Genomic DNA, 21,749 nt, shown 5'->3' with positions numbered 1-21,749 from the left:
AGCCGAGTCTTACTGAGCGCGCGAGTCTTAAAAAGCGCCAGTGCCAGTGCCTTGCTGAACTGCACCTATTCTGGACGTGTTCGTCTGTCCACACCTGGTGTTCAAGCCGCTCTTGACCCGAACAGCTCTAATGACCAGTGCCGCTCCTGCCCCTGTTGCCCCTGCTGCCGCTACTGCTGCTTTTGCTCCCACTGCCCTCAGAGCTTCACTGCCACTCCCATATCACACACGAGTTCGACGAGAGGCGCCACCCCACAGCAACAACAACACAAACGTTTGCATCGCCGATCTTTGCAGTGGTGGTGCCACATGCAGCCAACACCCGTATCGTGGCCTGATCTACGGATCACCGCGCATCGCACACACACACAGTGACCATGCCATACAATATAACCCGACAGGGCACGCAATCGACGTTTGACAAAGAAACGCCTTCCTTCCTGTTCGCTCAGAAGCCCTCCGTATATGTGCGGGAGGGGGCGGCCGGCTGTCGACTGCCGCCGCCCCGGGAGCCGCCGCCGCCACCGCCCCCACGCGCCCGCTGCGACGCCGGCGGCGGCAGTAGCAGTGCCGGCTGCTGCTGCTGCGACCCCTGAGTGGCCAGCTGCGTGAGAGGCAGCGGCGGCTGCGAGAGCTGCGAGCCGGTCTGCGTCATTGCCAGCGGAAGCAGCTGCTGCTGCTGGTGCTGGTGGTGGTGGTGGTGGTGCTGCTGCTGCTGCTGGTGCTGCATCGACCATTCCAGCGCATCTCCACTGCCTGCACGGGCGCCTGCTGCCCCCGTGGATTCAGACGCCAGACGCAACGGCACGAACGCGCTGACGCCGCCGCCGCCGCCGCCGCTGGCTCCAGCAGCGGCACTGGCGGCGGTGCTGCCCCCCGCGGCCCGCGGCAGAAGCGACCGGAGCGATGGCAGCTGCCCCGCCCCCGCCCCCGCCCCCGCCCCTGCCCCCGGCCCAGCCGCTGGCGACGCGGGTCTCCCCTTTTTCGTGGGTGACTGGGACGCAGCCGTCAGCAGTGCCTGTGACGGCGCGACGCCGGCGGTGGCGGCCGTGGCGGCTGCAGCCGTGTGGGTGGGCGCCGGCGCGGGGGCCACGGCCACCAGCTGTCTGCCCCTCGGGCTGCCAGCGGCCACGACGGCGGGGGCAGCGGCAGCAGCAGCACCACCAGCAGCAGTAGCAGCAGCACCAGCAGCAGTAAAGCCGAGGGCTTCATCGGCTAGCGCGCTCGCAAGCGTGGTGCGTGCGAGGCGGGAGGGAGGCCGTTGAGCACCGGCCGCCGCACCGGCCGCGCCCGCCAGTGCGCTCCTGTGTGCCGCTGCTGATGCCGCTGCCGCTGCCGCTGCCGGCACGCCTGCGGCGCCTGCCGCTGCTGCTGTGGGCGCTCCCGCGGCGGTGAGTGTCGCAGCGGGCCCCTGAGACGCCCCAGCGACCAGGCTCCCATCCTCTCCCCCGGGGTCCTCAGGCCCCCCGTATGCGCCCGTGTGTAGCACCATCGCGCCCGCTGCGCCAGCGGCACCACCTGCAGCGCCGCCGCCGTTTCCGCCGCGGCCGCCGCCGCCGATCCCAGCCCCAGCGCCGCGCGGCGGCAGCACCCTCGCCTCCGCCACCGGCGGCGGCCGCAGCCGCAACGCCCAGTCCACCAGTGACGGCATCGCCCACTGCACCAACGGCTGCTCCACGCCCGCCGCCGCCCCCAGCTGCCCGAGCGCCTCCGCCTCCGCCGCCCCAGCGTCCGCCGGTCCGCTGCCCGCCTGTCCGCTGCCGCCTGCAGCACCGGCACCGGCGCTGCCGAGGCCGTGGCCGTGGCCGTGGCTGCCGCTCGCAGGCACGTGTTTATACTCGGGCCAGTCTGCAACCAGAGCCTCCAGAAACACAGCCGCTGCCGGCGTCAGCACCGGCGCCCACGAGCCCAACCCGGGCCGCAGGCTCACGCCAGCGGCGGCGGTAGCCGGCGGCGGCGGCGCCGGCGGCGGCGTGAGGCGGTGGCGGCGCGCCGCGAGGTCGGGAGCCCCGATGCGGCCTGCCGCGGCCTGGTTTGCCGCACGCATGTGCCAGCCCACGGCCTTCTGCGACACGGTCTGCTGATGCCATGGCGGCGGCGGGCCGCCGCGGTGGCGGCTGGCCGTGCTGCTGACGTCAGCGGCCACCGTGATGGCGGGCGCGGCGCCGCCGCCGCCACCGGTGCGGCGGCCGGCGGCGGCCGCCGCCACCTCGCCCGCCATCTGCACCCGCGCCGCCTCGGCGTCGGCGGCCGCCGGCGGCGGCACGGGCGTGGGGGGGAAGTCGGGCGGCGGCACCAGCACGGCTGTAGCCGGACGTAGCTGCTGCGGCTGTAGCGCCAGCAGCGAGTCGAGGTACGGCAAGTGGCTGCCCCACGTGCCAGTGCTACTGCCGCTACCGCCGCCGGTGCTACTGCCGCCGCCACCGGCGGCGGGTGCTGGTGGTGGTGGTGGTGGTGCTGCTGCTGCTGCTGCCATCAATGGCGTCGGGGCGGTGACGACGGCGCATACCTCGACCCCGCCACTGGCGGCAGTAGCACCGGCCGCGGCTGTAGCAGCGGCTGCTGCTGCTGTTGCGGCCGGCACCGTGTGTGCCACCGCACACAGCCCCACCGCTGCCCTATGGTCGCCGCCGCCAGCGCCTTCACCTTCCCCGCCGCCGCCGGCCGCTGCCGCCGCCACCTCGGCCGCCACCTCCGCCGCCAGCCGCCCCGCCTCAACCGCCATCAACGCCTGCTCCTGGTACTCCAGCTCCCACAGACCGCTGCCACCCCCGACCACTCCAGTCCTAGCCCCGCCTCCTCCTCCACCTCCCTCCGCCGCCTCCGCCGCCACCGCCGCCGCTGCTGCCGCCGCCGCCGCCGCCGCTGCCGCCTCCGCCGCCACCACCTCCCCCAGCCGCCACACCGCAGCGTCCTGCCGCAGCTTGCTCCAGTCGCGCAATGGCCGCATCGTCTGCTGCAATCGGGCCCGCTGCGACGGCTTCTGAGCGGCGCTGCGCTTGTGCAGTAGGGCGGCGGCGGCGCCGCCTCCCGAGCCGGCGGCGTCCACGGCAGCCTGCGTGAGCTCGCTAAGCAGCACCGGGTGCCGGGCGACCTGCGTGATCAGACACAAATGAGACACAAGTTTCAGATTAACAAAAACCAACAATAAGACGTGGATCATTACTTCTCCAGCTTCCGTACTTTTGGCTCAGGGGCCAAAGTCATAAGTTCAGATCCATTGTCCTTGACGAGCAGGTGGGCAGACATCTCTGACGAGAAGATGGGCAGACAGCAGCCACTACGCGATTGTGTTGTCTAATCACCTGCAGCCGCTGCCGCACAGCCTGCTTCACCACGCGCGCCGCAAAGGCCAGCGCGGCCGGAGGGGCCGCCGGAGGCTCCAGCCGCCGCCGCCGCCGCCGGCCTCCATTCCTGCTATCGGCCGCCTCCCGGCCTTCCCCCCAATCGCCGCCTGAGCCGCCGCCGACGCCGTCGTCGCCATTGCTGTTGTTGTCCTCCGCCGCCTCCGCCGCCTCTGCCGCCTCCCCGGCACGTAGCAGCGCCCACACACCCGCCGATAGCCCCGCCGGCCGCACCGGCCGCACCACGGCCACACCCAGCCGATCAAAGCTGGGTGCCCGCTCCACCACCGCCGCCGCTGCCGCCACGTCCATAGCCCCCCCGCCGCCCCGGCGGCGGCGCGAGGGCCGATCCTTGTCCCTGCCGCGCCGCTGCCCCGCCGCCTCCGCCGCGACAGCTGCCGCGTCTGCGCCCTGGCTGCCACCGCCTCCACCACCTCTGCCCCGCCACGTCTCCCCGTCCTGCGACAGCGGCAGCTGTGACAGGGGCAGCTGCGGCGGAGCCTCCTGTGTGGCCATGAACGCGGGCGGCGGCGGCGTGCCGGACCTGTGGCGCGGGCCCGAGCCGCCCGCGCCCGCCGCTTCACCGCCGCCGCCGCCTCCGCCACCTGGGCCCGCGGCGCCGCCCGTGCCGTCAGCGGCACCGTGAGTGCTGACGTCAGCTCGGGAGGACCTGTACGCAACGCCGCCGCCGCCGCCACCGCCGCTGCCGCCGTCGCCGCTAGTGCCGCCGCCGCCGCCAGCTGCAGCCGGCAGTAGCGCCATCACCTGGCGCCAGCGCGGTCGCCCCGGCGCCCAGCCGCCCCCCGCCTCCTCCACCTCCTCCTCCTCTTGCGCCTCCTCCTCTTGCGCGTCCTCCTCCTGCTCCTCCTCCCCTACCGCCGGCGCCCCGGCGCCGGCGCCTGCCTCCGGCCCGGACGCGGCCGGCCGCCCCGCCGCCCACCGCAGCAGGCTGGCCATATGCAAGTGGTGCGCCGGCAGCGCCACACAGCCCTGGCGCGTGTCCGCAGTGGTCGAGCCCAGCTGCGTAGGGAAAGAGCAGTGGGGTGGGAGTGCAGTGGGGGTGGGAGGGCTGTGGGGTGGGAGGGCAGTGGGGTGCGAGGGCAGCCAGGAGGCCGGTAGCAGGGCGGCGGCGCGACATGACGGCGGCGTGACAGGGCCTCCGGCGCCACAAACCACCCGGCAACACACCCACCCACCCTCCTTTCCTCGCCTCGCCCCGCTTCCCATGGCAGCTGCAACTCATCCAATGTTTCATAGACGGCTAACCCCCCTCCCGGCACACACGCGAGGACTATCGCCATCAATACCTCCCCACCCCCCATCCCCCCGCCACACACACACACACACACACTAGCCCCCCCACACACACGCATTCGCACGCGCCCACCCGCAGGTAGCGCCGCTGCCGCTCCCGCCCGCCGCCCGGCAGCCAGCCCGCCGCCGCCGCCAGGTGCCGGGTGGCGGCGGCGGCCTCGCGCGCCGAGCGGTAGGCGGCCAGCAGCGGCACGTAGGCGGCGTCGCGCTGCAGCCGGGAGGCCAGGTCCTGTGTGTGTATGGGGGCGTGTGTGTAGGGTGTGCGTGTGTGTGTAGGGTTGTGTGTGAGTGTGTTTTGCGTGGTTTGCGCTGTTTGGAAAGTACTAACGTGTATACATATGGAAGGTTGTGGCGTGAAACCGTAGGAGGACAGGGGGGTAAACCGCAATGTGTGTGTGTCAACGATATAATTGTGAAGGGAAGTGGTAAGCATTGTACGGCCGCATTGAGCAGCCAACACACACGTGTCACTCACGGGCAACAGGAAGGGGCTCTCCAGCACCTCCACCACCAGGCCACGAGCAGCAGCCGCCGCCGCCGCCGCCACCGCCGCACACGGCTGAGCCGCCGCCGCAGCCACGGCTGTAGCAGCAGTGCCAGCAGGCCCGTTGCCTACTGCCGCTGGGGCGGCGGCAGCGTCGGCGGCAGTCTCGGCGGCAGTGTTGGCAGTAGCAGGTGGGGCCGCTGCGGCTGCCGGGAAGATGGACGGCACGGCGGCGGCTGTAGCAGACAGCGGCGCCCGAGTGGCGGCGGGGCAGCCGCGCGGCAAGCGGCGCAGCGGCTGTAGCAGCAGGTCTCCGTCGTACGACAGCCGCAGTAGCAGCAGCTGGGAGCTGCTACTGCCGCTGCTGCTACTGATGATGCAGGTGGCGAGGCCCTGCCGTGGGGCAAACCGGGAGGGCGGGGGCAGAGGGTGTGTGACTGCAGGATATGGGACGCGTGCGTGGCAGGCGTGCGTGTGGCCGCAGTGGAGCGCGAGCTACGGGTAGTAACGCATTTCACGTCGTGCCCCAAGGACACGCCCTCCCACACCGCTTACCGCCAGGTCTGGGGTGTGTCGGCTGGCGTTGACAAACTCCGCTGCCGCCTGTGTGCCCGGCGTGTGTCGTGCCGCGAGGGAAGCAATTGCAAAGACTTAGTGCATCTTTGCAACATTTGCAGACTCTTGGGGATACCACAATGATACCCAAACCCACCACCCATGCCCACCCTCCCTCGCAGCCGTGCAGCGAGCCCTCCCCCCCCCACACACACACACACCTGCGCGGGGCGGCCGTGCCGGCCCCAGTGCGCACTGCCCAACCCCGGCGTGTCGTACGCGCGACTGCGGGCGCCCGCCAGACACGTCAGCAGCCGCTCCCCCAGCTCCTGCCGTACATTGCGGCCCAGCGGGTACGGCAGGCCCAGAACGTTGACGTGGCCTAAACAGGACGGCCGCCACACCGCGTCCGCCAGCCGCGGCAGTTGGCCCTGGTAGCTGACGTCGCCGCCGCCGCCGTAACCACCGCCGCCGCCGTCACCGCCGCCGCCACTGACGCCGCCATTGGCTGTAGCCGTAGCTGCAGCTGCGCCATTGGCTGTAGCTGTAGCAGCGCCATCGACACCTGCTCCCACACATACGCCGGCGGTTGACGGCAGCCGCAGCGGCGGCGGCGCGAGGCCGGCGGCGCTGTACTCACGGTACGGCGGCAGTAGCTGAATGTACGGTAGCCGTAGCTTGCGGATGTCCTCCGGAGACAGGTCAGCGTCGGGCGGGGGAAGCGGCGGCACCGCCACCTGCATTGGGAGGGGGTAGAGTGTCACGTGTGCATGTAGGTGTGCATGTGGGTGTGCATGCCCTTTTCAGGGCCCCATCCACAGGCAACGAGGTCGCAAACGGGGCGCATCAGCGTGCTGCTCCCGCTCCCCTTTTGCCCCTCACTCGCCGCCTCACTCGCCCAACTTCATTCAAGCCGGCACCAGGTTACCCCGCTACCCCGCTCCTCCAACTACATCTCCCTCACACCTTCCTCCAAGACCAGCACCCACCCAAACCCACCCACCCACCCCCACCCAAACCCACCCCCTTCCTCACCTGCATCCCCAGCGGCGCGTCCCCCAGCGCCACCTCCGCCACCACCACCTCCCCGAGCACCTCATTGGCCAACACCACCACAAGGTGCGCGCTGTCTGCGGCTGTAGCACCCGCGGCATTAGCTGTAGCAGCAGCTGTAGCAGCTGTAGCCGCGGCAGCAGCACCGCCGCCGCCGCCGCCAGCTTCTGGCAGCTCGGCTGCGGCCCGGTCCCAAAGGCCCCGCAGTGGGTCCTGATGCTGACTCGCTTGGATCGTGTACGGCGCCGCCACCACGCCGCCGCCGCCGCCGCCAGTGCCGCCGCCGCTGCCACCCGCCTCGCCCATCTGCGAGGCCGCGAAGGGGTCAAAGTCCGCAAACTGGCTCGCCATAACGCCGCCGCCGCCGCCGCCGCCAGCTGTGCCCGCCGCATTAGCAGCAGTAGCAGCAGCAGCTGTAGCCGCTTCGTCCTGCTGTGGCTGACTATGCCCGGCCACCGCACCGCCACCATTCAAGGCATTCGCCGCAGGCGCAGCAGTAGCAGCAGCGGCTGTAGCAGCCGCAGCCGCGATGGCTGTAGCCGCCGCGCCGCTGGTGGCTGCTACAGCCCCCGCCACGCCACGTGGCAGCACCGCAAGCGCCGACAGCGTGGGGTACTGCCCGGTGGGCAGGCCGTGCGCCACCGCCGCCACCACCAGGCCCCGGGACTCCCCGACCTTCACCTTCCGCCGCCGCGAGATCCCCGCGCCGCTACCCGCGTTCGCGGCTCCATTTCCTCCTCCTCCTCCTGCTCCCCCTGCCTCTGCGGTCCCGGGCATGCCCGTTGAATCCGCAGCACCGCTGGCGGCGGCGCCGCCAGGTGCGGCGGCCGCCGCCGCCGCCGCCGCCGCCGGCCCCGCCGCCGTGGCACGCCGCTTCCTCGGCCGCCGTGCCAGTCCCGCCGCCACCAACGCCGCATCCCCTTCATCCCCCGCCGCCTCCTCCGCTCTCCGCCGCACGGCACGCGCCGGCGGCTTCTGCTTCTGCAGCTGGGTCTGCGGCGGCGGCGGCGGCGTGCGGCGCTGGCGGCGCGGGTCGAGCAGTACGACGTCGCGGTCGGTGACGGCCACCAGCAGGTGCGGCAGCAGGTGGGGCGCTGCGTCCAGCTGCACGTGTGTGTGTGTGTGTGGGGGGTTACATTCATGATTAGTTAAGGAAGTGGTAGACGGTGTGGGGGGGGGGCGCAGCGTGTGTGTGACTTTGTGTGTGTTGCGGGAAAACAGGAGGCAGACGCACGTGTGCTGACAAGAGTAGGACGTATGATGGAGGGTGTAGGTGCATGTGAGGGTAGGAATAGGATGGATGAATGGGTAGGCCGGTTGAGCTGAGTGGCCGGGCTGGGGTTGCGTCAAGGCAGGCCGCTTCACTGATTAGCAAGTCTGTCCGTGCGTGTGCGTGTGCGTGTGTGTATTGCACGAATGTGGCACGCACCTGCGGCGCCGGCAGCCCCGACCCCGACATAAGGCCCCAGAAGGCCCCCTCCTTGGAACCCAGCCGTAGCATCAGCCTGGCAGGGGGGGGGCGGGGGAGGAGGGGGAAGGGGAGGCGGGGCCGGTGGTGTCAAGACACATACACACACGACACATGACACATGCACGACATCGCCTTACGTACACGGCCCTTGTGTCTTCTTGCCATACCGGTTTCTTCGACTCACACACCTGTACACGGACATTGGCTTACACACACACACACGTACACACGGACACATACACGTATGTCTGTCGTACCTGCAGCTGTGCCGCTGCCCGGGCGGCCTCAGCGTCACCGCCAGCAGGTCGCGGCCCCGGGCCACCAGCAGGCAGCGAGGGTGAGCGCCTGGAGGGGGGGGATTACATGCATGACTAGTTAAGGAAGTGGTAGACGGGGGAGGGGGGTAGCCGTTCATGTGAGGAACGGAGTAACTAACTCACAAGCATGGGGAAGCAGAGGGGGCAGGGCAGAGGCGTCAGGGGCAGAGGCGGCAGGGACAGAGGCGGCAGGGACAGAGGCGGCAGGATAGGGCAAACGGAGTGCAATACTGACGGTTGAAGCCTTGGCGGGGCAGAAGGAACAAAGCTCTCTAATGCTCCCGTCGAAGCCCACAAGTCCACACGCCCTCCCCTACACACACACGCTCTCCCAGCGCACCATAGGCCACACACAGCCGCCCCCCCAGCGGCCCCAGCGCCAGCCGCTGTGGGTTGGCGGGCAGCGGCGGCGGCGCCGGGCCCCAGCCCCGCCGACTGGAGGGGTCATCCGGCGGCAGCGGCAGCAGCACCGGCCGCAGCGGCAGCTGCCGCGGCCCTGCGGCTGCGCCGCCGCCTGCGGCTGCGCCGCCTCCGGCGGCGGCGTGTGTGGCGATGGTGAACACGGCGCCGTCTGCCAGCACCAGCGCCAGCTCTGCAGGCCCGTAGGTAGGTAGCGTTGTGTGTTAGAGGAAGCATACCGTGTTTATATGCGCGTTTGTCTGTTTGTGCGTATCTGTGTGTGCGTGTGTGTATGTGCGTATCTGTGTGTGTGTGTGTGTGTGTGTGTGTGTGTGTGTGTGTGTGTGTGTGTGTGTGTGTGTGTGTGTGTGTGTGTGTGTGTGTGTGTGTGTGTGTGTGTGTGCGTATCTGTGTGCGTGTGTGTATGTGCGTATCTGTGTGCGTGTGTGTATGTGCGTATCTGTGTGTGTGTGTGTGTGTGTGTGTGTGTGTGTGTGTGTGTGTGTGTGTGTGTGTGTGTGTGTGTGTGTGCGTGTGTGTGTGTTCGTATCTGTGTGTGTGTGTGTGTGTATGTGTGTGTCAATTCGCCCACCGCCCGCCACATCCCCACAACCAGCCCCCCAGCACCCCAGCTCCCCAAGCCCCCCCCCCCCCCCAAACACAGCCCTCCCCCGCACCCGGCAGCTGAGGGTTCCAGGCCAGTGCGGCGGTGAGGCGGGCGCCGGGCGACGTACTGCCGCGCCACTCCAGCCGCCAGCTGCGCCTGGGGCCGTCGGCATTAGTGAAGGTTGGGTTGGGGTTGGGGTTGGGCAGGTAGTGAGGCGCATGGGTAGTGGGGCGTACCGGTAGGGTTACAAGTTTAAAGTTGCCGCCCGCCCGCCCGCCCGCCCTCTCGCACATGCCCTGTCGCACAAGCCCCCCCCCCCCCGTCCCCACCGTTAAGTAACTCCTCCGTCTTGCACGGACGGCTGCCCTGCCGCCCTGCCACCCCGCCGCCCCACTGTCCCGCCGCCACCCCGCCGTCCCGCCGCCCCGCCGCCGCTCACCAGTCCCGGGCGTCGGTCTGGTACGCCAGCACCACATGCACCGCGAAGTTGCATCGCACCGCCACCCACACCACCGCCTGCTGCTGCTCCTGCTCCCGCGGCTCCTGCTCTTGCGCCTGCTCCGGCTGCCGCCGCCCCTGCTGCCCCTGCTGCCCGTGCTGTGGCTGCTGCCCCTGCTGTCCAATCGGGTGTGTGCTTCGCGTGAGGTGCCAGGACGCAGGCCACACGAACGCCCCACTGCCGCCGGTGCCGCCGCCGCCGCCCGGCCCTGTGTCCAGATGCAGTGGCGGCGGGCGCGGCCGGGTCTGGGGCCGCGCGGCGATCTGCCAGATGGACTTGTGGAGCGAGAGGTGCGCCGCGGGGTAGGCCTGGGGGGAGGTGGCGGAGGTGGCGGCGGTGACCGAAGGGCAGGCGGCGGCGCCAGGGTAAGACGATGGGACCAGGGCAACAGAATCGTAATGGTGGGGCAGCAGATACGCGCACCCCCACCCGCAGCGTTGCCGTCTACGCCCCCGTCGTCTACGCCCCGCTAGTTTGGCTTGATTTGGTTTAGTTCGGGCTGGTATTGACCCCCGCCCCGCCCCGCCCCGCCCCGCCCCCCGCCTCCCGCCCCCCGCCCTCCGCTCCTGCCTGCCGCGCACCTGCAGCCCGGGCTCCGACTGCAGCTCGGGAGCTGCCGCCGCTGCCGCTCCTCCTCTTGCTGCTCCTCCTCCTCCTCTTGCTCCTCCTCCGCCGCCGCCGCCACTCGCCGCCGCTCCTCCGCCGCCGCTGCCGCCCGCCCGTTGAGCTGGCGGCCGCGGGGACGCGCGCCGCAGCACCGTCAGTGTCAGGACCTCGCCTGCACACCCAGGCGACATTGGCGATACAAGCGGCATACACAATCGCTCATAATGTCATTCAGCCTCGGCAAGCTACACGTCTGTCACTTCCTCGGCAAGTTACACGTCTGTCACTTCAACAAGTGCACGTCTATCCAAGCGTGTGTGCCTCTCACGCATACCCGCCGCCGGGTCCCGTCGCCGCAGCCGCGGGCGATGCCGCGCCCACCCATCAACACCCACCCGCCCACCCACCCACCCACCAACACCCACCCACCAATACCCACCCACCAACACCCACCAACACCCACCCACCACCCAACACCCACCCACCACCCCCCACCCACCAACACCCACCCACCTATCTGCCCCGTGGCGCTAAACACCACAGTCACCTCCTCTCCAGCCGCTGCTGCTGCTGCTGCTGCTGCGGCGGCGGCGGCATCCGTGGCTGCAGCCCTCCCCGGGGCTGGCGGCACTCCAGCGCTGTCGGCAGCACCTCCACCTCCACCTCCACCTCCACCTCCACCTCCACCTCCACCTCCACCTCCACCTCCACCTCCACCTCCACCTCCCACGCCTCCACCGCCCGCAGCAGCCCCACCAATTCCACCCACTGCTGCTGCTGCTGCTGCTGCTGCTGCTGCTGCTGCATTCGCCCCGCCCTGCACAGGCTGCGCCGGCGCCCTGGGCGCCGGCGGCAGCACCTGCAGCGGCAGCGCGCACAGGCGGCTGCCGCGCAGGCGGGCGGCGGCGGTGTCGTAGGCGGGCCGGCCCGCCGCCTCCGCCGCCGCCTGGGTGACGCGGCTGAGGTGGCGGTAGGGCTCCGGGTGCGCGTGCGCCTGCAGGCGGGCATGCCGGCCGGGGGTGCCACGTCAGATGGGTTGTCAGGGGCGTGCCTGCACATACACCTGCGTTTTTGAGCCCCGTCCTGCCCTTCGCGTCTTTTCAGTCTGAGGGCGACTAGCAAATTTGCTGCACACCCCGGGGCCCACAGGCTTTATGCGGCCTGCCATGATCCTGACCGCCCTGCACAACCGCCCTGCCTGCCCGCCTGCTTCCCGGCCAGCCGCCCTGCACGGCACGGTACTCCCCACTGCTCCCCTCCGCCGCCATCCCCACCATCCGCCCCTCCCCGCCCAGTGCCGCCCTCCCCACCCCACCTGGCCCTCCCCACCCCGCCCCTCCAGCCGCCCCGCCCAGTGCCCCACCAGCGCCGCCCTCCCCATCTGCCTCTCTCTCTCCCCCCCTCTCCCCCTCTCTCCCTCTCCCTCTCTCTCCCTCTCTCTCCCTCTCTCTCCCTCTCTCCCTCTTACCCACTGGTTCTCCTTGAGCAGGCTGCTCAGCAGCTGCCGCGGCACCTGCGCGTCCGGCTGTGTGGCCTGCAGCCAGTCCAGCTGGTCCTGGTAGTGCCGCTCCACACTGGGAGCGGGTTGAGAGGGAGAGGGAGTGTGTTTGGGTTGAGAGGGAGAGGGAATGGGTAAATGGGTTTTGCGGGGCAGGGGGGGAGGGGGGGAGGGGGGAGGAGGTTAAGGGTGGTGGTGGCGGCGGTAGTCAACTTGCGAGCGCCGAGGCAGGAGTGGAGGGGTGTGGAGGGGCGTGAGGGGTGTGAGGGGTGCAGCGGCGATGGCCTGGGGATGTGGGTGAGGCAGTATTGACTGCGGTAGCGGGTACATGTGAGGAGAAAACAGGGGCGCCGTTTCGATGGCCGGCGCCCCACACACTCTTGGTTCCTGTGGCTCATCCGACTGTGTGACCTACTCGAAGTTCAGGTCCAGCTCATAGGGCGAGGTGAAGTGGTGATTGCGCGGTGTGAACGCCGGAAGCAGCGTGGCCGCGCCGGCTGTGAGCAGGCCCGTGCACGCGCTGGGCGCATCGGGGGCACGGCTTCGGAGCGTGCGAGCGGGCTGGGCGGTGCCGAAGGTGGGCCAGTTCAGAGGCCCCGACACACCCACGTCCGTGCGAACGGCCTGAAGCGCTTCATCCTCGCGCTTGTCTATCCTCGTCCGCTTGCGCGAGTCCGGGTTGTCCTCCGCCATTGGGCCCGGTCAGTGCAAATTGGCGGGGAGCGGCCGCCGGCTGCAACGCAGTCGCTCCCCAGCAATGCCTAATTTACAAGCATTCAAAAACATGGTATGCTCATCAAAAGTTGATTAACTGCACGTAGCGCAATATCACTGTGCACCGCTCGCCGACGCATGTTTCGTGTATACAGGAACCAGTATGCTGCCAAGCAGTTGATTTGCTGTCAAAATGAAAATTGCGAACTGGTAATCTCGCGTGCGGCGTGCCGCATGCGTGCCGCGGCTGGCTGCCCCCGATCGCGGCACTCTCCCCACCCCCCGGCTGCACTTCATCCCCGCAGGCAGTCAGAAGTGCAGAACCTAACGGTAATGCGCTTCAGGTGCGGGTGTCAATTTCAATAATGGGCGCCTTAGTCATCAAATGCCGGAATGGGGAATGCGCCAAATCGCCAATGCGGGCATTCGGGGTGGGGGTCGTCACAGCGGCGAGACCCTACGCTGGCTGCGGATGAGGGCTGGATCTGCCTCCAGCGGCTGCGGACTGCTGCAGCGAGGAGCGTGCGTGGCGGCGCGGGTGCGGGTGTTGGTCGGTTGGTGCTCACGTGTCACGCCACTGCTGCTCAGAGGAATGGGGGAGGACCGGGCGGGGACGGGGATGACGGTAACGTGGGTCCGCGAGCGAGGTTGCGGCCTCGGAATTGAGTGGATGGTGGATGACGCCGCCGGGCTGGCAGCAGCAGCAGCAGTGGAACGCGGGCACAGCGTCGGGGTGGGGCCGTGGTGGGTGGCGGTGGGGCACGGACGGCGGTCGCGCGCCATGTTTTCGTGGCTTCCCCCCTTGGAGGTCATAGAGGCGGGGCACGAGGGGCACGGCCCATGGCCCTCTGCAACGTCCGCTAGCGTAAACGAATAGGTATCAGGGAGGAATGGCTGGGGAAAATGAATGAAGTTGCTGCGGGTCCGCGGGTGCGTTGTTGAAGGATGTCGTGGGCGCGATTGAGCGGGCACCCGACTTGCGTTGTCGAACGGAGTGCGCATCGTCCACTTGACGGCGGTGAGACGCGACGAATGGAGAGCGCAGCAGGGGAGATTGTCTGCAGGTGGCACTTATGGCTACGAGCAACGGGAGAGCATCTGTCTGCCCCCTGGGCCGGGGACACAGATGGCGCTCCTACAAACCGGACAGCACCGGTTTACTGTGCAACACAGTTCCAGTACATGCACCCAACATACTTAACCAAGTTTGACTTAGTGCCTGAGCGGTGCCTTAGGCTTAGCGTACACAGGAAATGCGGTTGACGCCCTCTGTGTGCTCCTATGATGATGACGAGGGGTATGAGGCTACCACTGTTAGTGTGCTTTGCCCTAGCCTGCATAACGACCGCGCAACCATGGAACGACGACGCCCCGGGCACTCGACTGGCGCGGTCGACATTGGAGTTTCGCGATGCCCTGGCGGATCCCACTGTAGTTCAAGTCCTGCTTAACACCAGCATGGTAATAAATGAAACGGCCTGGGGCTCGCAAACGGTAAACGTCACACGCAACTTGACTATTCGTGCAACCAGCTCCCTGCTCGCGGAGAACCGATACGCGGTCATCGACTATGGAACCTCGGTGAGCCAACCGGTGTTATGGCTGCTCAGGCGCCACACAGGCTCAATGTATGGCGGACGCCGTGGCGGCCGCCGTGGCGGACGCTCGCGCGCACGCCCTCACACTTTCCAGGCCCCCTTGCCTCCACGCCACCCCTACGCCGCTGCGCATTCACAGCCGCCCGACGCTCCCCAAACGTATGCTCGCACCGACACTGCAGGTCATGCTGTTCTCCCTGGGTTCCGGATGCGTCATGACATGGATAGGAATCGACGTGAGTTCATTGGGATTGGCGCGCCGGGCAGGGGTGTGGGGCAGGGCGGGGGCTATCTTCGGCGATCGAATCACATGCCCGCATGCAGCCACACGCAGTCTTGCATTGTCACCCACAACAGAATGATTGCTTGTCCACAGAGCTATAGTAGGCAGGCAGTACTGGGCTCCACGTTCCGGCCGCTGCGCCAGTCACCGGGGTCTACCTTGGTGTTCACCAAGTGTCTCATCCACCGATACGTGGGCCTGACTCCCGATGTAAGTTATCTTACATCTTACGCTTATGCGCTATGCACAGAAAAATGCGCGGTTTGGTGAAGGTCGGCAGCCAACTGCGGGGACGGCAGTTCGCCTTCGGGCCGGAGATGGTTCCTCCTGACCTGGGTGCCGGGGACCCTTGCTTGGTCGGACTGTCCCTTCTTGTATTTTTGGTATTCTTACATCTTGGAGAAAGATTTGAATGCGAAAGCAGGGGAGTATGAAATGTTGTGTCGAAGGGTTAGGTAGCGCCACTACTCGTGGTATCACGCATTCACGCATGCCTGCCCTTCGCGACGCCCCACCCAACTGACGCCGCTCGTTCCGTCCTTTCCTCCCTCGCCCCCACCCGGCCCTCCCGGCCCCCGCCTCTCGTCACGTGCCCACACATGCCCAGGCCGCGATAGCGAACTCAAAAGCCCTGCCGCGGCCTCCAGGCTACCCCGGTTCCCAAGTCATGGTCCCCTATGAAAACTTCACCTACCTCACAACCGACTACGGCCCGCCGCGCTTCCTGCCGCGCGTCGGAGCCTTATACGACTACGTGGCGTTCGACCCCCCGGACAAGTGCGTGGGTGCGGGTGTTCATGTGTTCACGTGTGCGTGTGCGTGCGCGCCGGTGTTGTGTGAGTTGGATTGGGAGCACCAAACCGAACCCGATTTGCGCTAGCTGGGGGCGTGTGGCCGTTGGGGCCGTGGGGGCTGCTGTGTTTGTGTCTGTGGAAGCAGCGGTGCCCGCTGTGTCCAAGCGCCTGCAGTATGCAACGCAGTGGGCTGGGCAGGTGGGCTGGTGTCAGGAAGTAACGGCACCGGGCAGCAGCAGCGGGCAAGAGCGCCAGGGCGGGCGCGCGCCTGCTGCGAACGGCCTTATCAGCTCCAGGCTTACTTGCATACTGGGCAGAGCGAGACGTAACACTCTTCGTGCGTGTGGATACGTACTGACTCGCACGCGCGTGCGATGCTGCGTGCCTGGCCCATCCACCTCCCCACGCCCACACCCACCCCCTACCATGCAGCTCGCTGGCGGCCCAGGGGCTGTTCTTCGGCGGCAACGTCGCGGTGGTGAACGGCCCCTCCTTTTACGTCACCGGTGAGATGCTATTAAGAAAGGAATATTATACAACGTGTAAGGTTGACAGCTAGCTTGAAGAGCGGCCACGATTTGTAGTCTTCGTTGAGCTGCGCGTGTAGCGCTTGATTGCACCCTGTTGGGCAGCAAGTAGGATTATTGACAGGTAGGCTTTCCTGACCGCCTACATGCATGCATGCATGCGCACTTGGGCTGTGGCGAGGCCCCGATACCACCAAGGCGACTGGGTCCACACATTCTAGCTACTGGAAAACCGACGGCGGGCATACGGTACATGATCTTGGTTTATAGATATAGCTCCCTTGAATCACTGCTGACTTGTTTGCTTGCTGCTACTGACAAATTGTGACTGATGGGGCGCCAACTGTGTGCAACCTCGCCTGACGGATGTATGCCACCGCAGACCACACGCTCAGCGAGACGTGCCTCGCAACACATTCCGGCAATGATTGCATAGCCCTGACCCTTGCCTCCATCGAGGCGGAGATGCTGAAGCAGCAGGCGCAACAGCAACAACAAGCTGCGAGCAGCAGAAACAGCAGCGCCGATGACACCACCACCACGGTACGTTCGCTCAGGCAGCCGCGTAAGAGGGTTGGTAATGGCCCAATCCGGGTTCGTTACCTGCCTGCTGTGTGCACCTGGTTGCAGTAGACACCGTCACCGGGCGGGGGGAGACGCGAGGTCTGCACCTGCGCCGTGCGTGCGTGTTCGTTCATTATTGTCAGTCTTCTTATTGTGAAACCCCGCGCGCCCTACCTTTTGCACCCATTGCCCGCTGTGTGTCTGCTGCAGATCGTGGTCGCTGTGGTGGTGCCGATGGGCTCTGTGCTCCTGGCGGCTCTGGTGGGGTCCATTTGGTGGGTGCGCCGCAACAGGCGGCGGGAGCTGGAGCAGCAACAACCACAGCAGCGCGCCAAAGCCGGCGGGGGCAACGCAGCAAACGCGGAGGCTGGGGGCGCACAGGAGAAGGCGGCGGGGGCTGCTGCTGGCGGCGGTGTGCGGCTGGGCGTGCTGAGGGGCGGTGTGCGCAACGGCGACGATGGTGTCTTCTTGGGAGTGGATGGCGAGAAGGACCTGCCGCAGTGGTCGGAGGCGGCACACTTCGAAGGGGTGAGCGAGGCGAGCGGGGTGCTGCTGTTGCATACGGTACCCAAGGTTACCACTGCTAATACAGTCTCATGTATCGTGCTACACAGCAGCAGCAGTGCGACACCACCTGCGGCACTGGTTATCACACTTATCAGCCTGCCTAATAACAAGCAACGCGCCGCTCCTACCTGCTTTGACCACAGGATGACCCAGTAGACCTGGAGCCGCCGGCGGCGCCTGCAAATGAGCTGGCAGTCAAGTGCGAGCAGCGGCACGCGGACAGCGTCACCATAGGCGGGGCCGTGGAAGCCGCCGGCTGCAGCACCGCCAGCATCTCTCTGCGGCTGTCGCCGACAGACTGCTTGCAGCAGCAGGCCAAGGAGGCGGCGGGGCCCCCCGGCGGCGGCCAGCAGCTGCTGCCCGGCGGCCCACCGCGAGCCGCTGCAGCCGCGGTGGGCGGCGGCGGCGTGGGCCAGCAGCAACGGCACGAGCAGCAGCCGTCGGATACGCAGCAGGGTGGGAAGCAGCAGCAAGGCGCGCCCGCATCGGGCCGTGCCGCGGGAGACGACGGCTGCAGCAACAGCGCGCATGATGGTGGCCGCAGCTCGCAGCGTGCTGTGTCGCGTGTCTCTGCCGCAGCTCACATGAGGCCGGCGGCGCTCCTGGCAGCAGCCACCTTGGAGGGCGGCGCTGACGCGCCCGCGGGGGCGTCGGCGGGACCGACGGACGGCGGCCAGGCCGCTGGCGACCAGGCAGCAGACAAGCCCCAAACGGAGAATTCGCCCTCTGAGGGCTCAGATGATGTTAATAACGTGGACATCAAAGTCCCGGACCGCATTCCGTCTCCAGAGGAGGTGGCGGCGGAGCTGCGCACCCTGGTGAAGGCGCTTCGCGACAACGTCAGCCACGTGGCCATTGTGCTGGAGGGCGTGCTGGGGCACGGCTCGTTCGGCACCGTGTACACGGGTGCGTGTATGTGTGCGTGTGTGTGTGTGTGTGTGCATATGCATGGGGTGCGTGTGTGACTGTGTGGGGTGCTTGTATGTGTTTACATGGGGCTGCTGGCACGCACGGCAGACGCGTTGGTCCTTAAGCGGAGGCTACTGGTGCCAACAGCGCTGCTGCAGGTGTTGTTGCATGCACCACTGCCCACACTTCGCAGCGCCCGCGCACGTAGCTTGAATTTACACCGCTGCGTCCCGCCGTCCCCGCCCGCCCTCGCAGGCACGTGGCAGGGGCTGCCGGTGGCGGTCAAGACGGTGGTGTTCAGTGCCTCCCAGCAGAGCCGCAGGCACGCACTCAAGGAGGCCGCGCTGTGAGTGGGTGGGGAGGTGCAGCGATGCGATTAGCAGTAGTGACCGTGGGTGTTTTGCCTTTGGCAACCGATTAAACCGATCTATCGATGGCTTGCTTGCTGCAAAGTCTCGGTAGGTGTCACCTCTGAGGCGTACCGTATCGACCCCATCGTGCGCTGCTGCCCTGCCCACCCTGCCGCCGTGCGCGCAGGTGCCAAAGCATTATTCATCCGAACGTCATTGTAAGTGGTAGCGCGCGGCTGATCAGGACTAATAATCACGCGATGGGAGCGGTTTAGCATGGTGGGGTGCATGCAGCAGCAGGCCTTGCACAAATGCACCTTGCTTGCGCGCCCCTTTTCCCCTGCGAACTATGAAGCCCAACAATCAATCAACGCACAGGCCACCTACGGGAGTGAGCTACAACCCATAGAGGTGCTGCCGCCCGGCTCCATCAAGGCAGCGCCGCCCGCCGACACGCCCGTGGGGGTGGTCGACACTCCGCCGCAGCGGCCGGCACGCGAACATGCGCCCAGCGTCAACATCAAGGTAAGCAGGGCGCGCTGCTGCCTCATGCAAAGCATGCATACGATATGTCCATGAACATTTAACGTGCGGCTGGGCCAACGCGGGCACGTGCCCGACTGCGTACACGCATGCAAGAACGCATCTCGTCATGCCATGCACGCACATGGCTGCCGCCTCCGCACGTGCACCCGCTGCCGTACAGGACTGGCGGCTGTACATCATCCAAGAGCTGGCGGACGGCGGGCCGCTGGGGAACCTGTACGGACACCCCGCACTGTGGCTCTCGCCCGGCGTCGTGAACCTGGTGCGTGGCGTGTGTGTGTGCATGCATACGCATGCGTGCGTGTGGGCAAAGCAGACCTGACCTGGCCTGACTGTCTACTGGCGTCACACTTTGTGTCCCGACACCCGCAACAGATGATGCGCAAACATGGGCAAATTACCTCCACCCTGTATGTTGTGCCCCTTGCGCGCGTCCAGGCCGCGGTGGTGCCCCTGGCCCTGGGCATCGCCCGCGCCCTGGCGCACCTGCACTCCAAGCGCATCGTGCACGGCGACCTCAACCCCAACAACGTGCTGCTGAAGCGCGACCCCGCGGAGCCGTCGGGGTATGTGGCCAAGGTCGGAGACTTCGGCCTCAGGTGAGATACGCCTAGGGCACAGTAGCTGTTCAGCACTGCCCCAACCCCTCGCAAGTGTCAACCATGCCACCTTGCACTCTGCTTCTTGTGTGCCGCAGTGTGATGCTGCCCCACAACCGCACCCACCTCAGCAACATCCGCATGGGAACCATGTTCTACATCTGCCCGGCCGTGGCGTGCAAGGTGCGTACGTACGTACGCACGGTAGATAAGGGAACGCTGCTTCTGCCATGCTGCCATGCTGCTATGCTGCCAGCTGCCATGCTGCGCTGCCCGCTAGCTGCCGGTTGCCACGGCATCCTGCCATCCTCCCACCAGCCTCTTCAAGCCTCGCTCTTCCTGATGCCCTGCCTCACCCGGCCTCTGCACAGGGCCGGCTGGGTCCCGCCGCGGACGGTGAGTGGGCGCACGGCGGTCAGGGAGCCGCGGCACGAAGCTCATCAAGCAGTTAGCTCAAGCACTGAGCACAATATCAGTACATGGCTGATGTTCACGTCACGCCGCGCCTTGAGTGGCGCACGTGCGCCACATGTAGATAGTCCTTGACGGTTCGTGTCCTGCTGTACGTGCCCCCGCCCGCGCCCCGCAGTGTTCTCTCTGGGCGTCATCCTGTGGGAGCTGTACCACGGCCGGCGTGCGGGAGTACGGACCCAGGAGGTGCGTGCACAAGCGTGCGTGCGTGCTTGCATGCACAAGAGTGCGTGCGTGCGTGCGTACCAGCACACCCTGCTGACACGCAGCCGGGCTTGCTCCCGGCTTCCATTGTGGATTTGGGTGGGGGGCTGGGGGCCTTCCTTGACTTTGCATGGATCGATCGATGGCACCCCCTCCCAATCAACTTCCTGGATATGGGTCGAGTGAGTAGATGGAGTGGATGGAACGGCATTGCGACGTGGCGTGCTGGTGTGTGTGGCCGCAGGGACCCCGCTATTGTGCCAACTTCCCAGCCTTCCCGCCCACCTGCCCCAAGGTACGTACGAGTCAACGAGTGCCCCGCAGCAGCAGTGCATGCCCGACGCCTGCGTCCTTTGCAGCATGTATCATTTGATGTGCGCTGCCTGTCGAAATGTTACTTCATGAGTTCATCCCCAGTCTCCACCACGTGACTCTCCACACACGCAATGCTTTCTGCAGGCCTACAAGTTCATCACCCTGCATTGCCTGCAGCGTCAGTTTCAGAACCGGCCGGATGCGACGGCGGTGGTTGGCGCGCTGGAGCAGCTGCTCGCGGACATCAACGCCGCGCAGTCCGCGTGGCTGGCCTCCGCGGCTACAGGCGTGGCCGGCGGTGAAATGCCGGCGCCCCCAACTACTGCTGAAGGGAACTGAGGCGCTGGCACGCACGCGCTCGTGTCCATGCATGCGGCTAAGCCCTCGATCGGGTAGCCAAACATTTGGTGGTGCTTTCGCATTACTGCGTGTGCGTACCAGTGCTGCATTTAGCAAATCTTACATAGCTTTGTCATACAGAAGCTGGTCCCTAGCACGTACGCAGCGGTAGGATGCGACGTGATACTAGTTTTTGCATCGAATATTGAGTATTGAACGGTGCCCAGGCAGGAAATTATTGAGAAGACTGGTCATTCTGCCCTCTTGAATTGTCGGGATGTGTACGTTTCTGGCGCACATTCCTCAGCCACGATACCACTAGGCCATGTCCTGTGTATGTGCGCATGATTGCAGCTATCCAGGAGCACTGCCTATTGCAGCTATCCACTACTGTTCACTGAAATCGACGCCATACTGATGCAACCTTCAATCGAGCACAGAGCGCTTTGTTTTGTTTTGTTTGACCTGGTTTGACCATCACCTGCTGGTTACACGCACATGTATATGTGCGTAAGGCGCTGATCATGCACTTGCAGCACTGAACGATGATCTTAATACCTTTGCTACGACGAATACCTGGAGCAGGGGAGGTGTGCGCAAAGGGCGATCGATGGCGTGCCTGCGTGGGTTGCGGGCAATTCTTGTTGTTGTTGGCAATGCGCATCTGCTGCTGTTGTTTGCCCCATAGTCCGTCGATGGACGTACGTAGCCAGGCGGGGCGTGCGGCACCCTACCCAGAGGCGAGTGTGGTAGGTGACGCAGGGTGCGTGCCTGTGAGGCCTGTGAGCCTGTGAGGCCTTGTAGCTGTAACATTACAGGAAC

At 66.7% G+C, this 21,749-nt stretch overlaps 2 protein-coding genes across 2 annotated transcripts; one reads left to right on the top strand and one right to left on the bottom strand.

Moving 5' to 3' along the window:
* Nucleotides 1-14: 14 nt before the first annotated feature.
* On the bottom strand, nt 15-13,036 carry CHLRE_10g462100v5 (uncharacterized protein). The gene is made up of 16 exons (XM_043067177.1): nt 12,563-13,036; nt 12,118-12,223; nt 11,163-11,643; nt 10,625-10,821; nt 9,984-10,351; nt 9,615-9,700; nt 8,879-9,130; nt 8,479-8,566; nt 8,180-8,255; nt 6,733-7,854; nt 5,919-6,434; nt 5,698-5,745; nt 5,134-5,535; nt 4,732-4,887; nt 3,306-4,364; nt 15-3,094 (listed from the first exon to the last, which is right to left on the bottom strand). Exons 1-16 carry the CDS (start codon nt 12,838-12,840, stop codon nt 449-451), a joined length of 7,881 nt encoding a protein of 2,626 aa, XP_042920574.1. The 5' UTR covers nt 12,841-13,036; the 3' UTR covers nt 15-448.
* Nucleotides 13,037-14,066: 1,030 nt separating this feature from the next.
* Nucleotides 14,067-21,749, top strand: CHLRE_10g462050v5 (uncharacterized protein). Its single transcript, XM_043067176.1, has 18 exons — nt 14,067-14,442; nt 14,642-14,695; nt 14,836-14,952; nt 15,350-15,519; nt 15,969-16,042; nt 16,446-16,606; nt 16,838-17,155; nt 17,338-18,100; nt 18,359-18,449; nt 18,641-18,671; nt 18,832-18,978; nt 19,160-19,261; nt 19,438-19,598; nt 19,697-19,781; nt 19,970-19,994; nt 20,188-20,255; nt 20,518-20,568; nt 20,733-21,749. Exons 1-18 carry the CDS (start codon nt 14,320-14,322, stop codon nt 20,925-20,927), a joined length of 2,736 nt encoding a protein of 911 aa, XP_042920573.1. The 5' UTR covers nt 14,067-14,319; the 3' UTR covers nt 20,928-21,749.

Source organism: Chlamydomonas reinhardtii, chromosome 10, assembly GCF_000002595.2.
Source record: "Chlamydomonas reinhardtii strain CC-503 cw92 mt+ chromosome 10, whole genome shotgun sequence".
NCBI lineage: Eukaryota > Viridiplantae > Chlorophyta > Chlorophyceae > Chlamydomonadales > Chlamydomonadaceae > Chlamydomonas > Chlamydomonas reinhardtii.
Note: the sequence above shows the minus strand (reverse complement) of the source record. Positions and strands in the feature narration are given on the sequence as shown.

Bases quoted from the DNA above. Each gene is read 5' to 3' on its own strand.
- CHLRE_10g462050v5 (XM_043067176.1), top strand. From the start codon at position 14,320: ATGGTAATAAATGAAACGGCCTGGGGCTCGCAAACGGTAAACGTCACA. The intron at 15,520-15,968 runs GTGCGTGGGTGC...CCTACCATGCAG, and splicing joins GCGTTCGACCCCCCGGACAA to CTCGCTGGCGGCCCAGGGGC. The intron at 20,256-20,517 runs GTGCGTGCACAA...GTGTGGCCGCAG, and splicing joins CGGGAGTACGGACCCAGGAG to GGACCCCGCTATTGTGCCAA.
- CHLRE_10g462100v5 (XM_043067177.1), bottom strand. From the start codon at position 12,840: ATGGCGGAGGACAACCCGGACTCGCGCAAGCGGACGAGGATAGACAAG. The intron at 11,644-12,117 runs GTAAGAGGGAGA...GCCCGCCTGCAG, and splicing joins TGCTCAAGGAGAACCAGTGG to GCGCACGCGCACCCGGAGCC. The intron at 5,536-5,697 runs GTAAGCGGTGTG...GCCCCACGGCAG, and splicing joins GACACACCCCAGACCTGGCG to GGCCTCGCCACCTGCATCAT.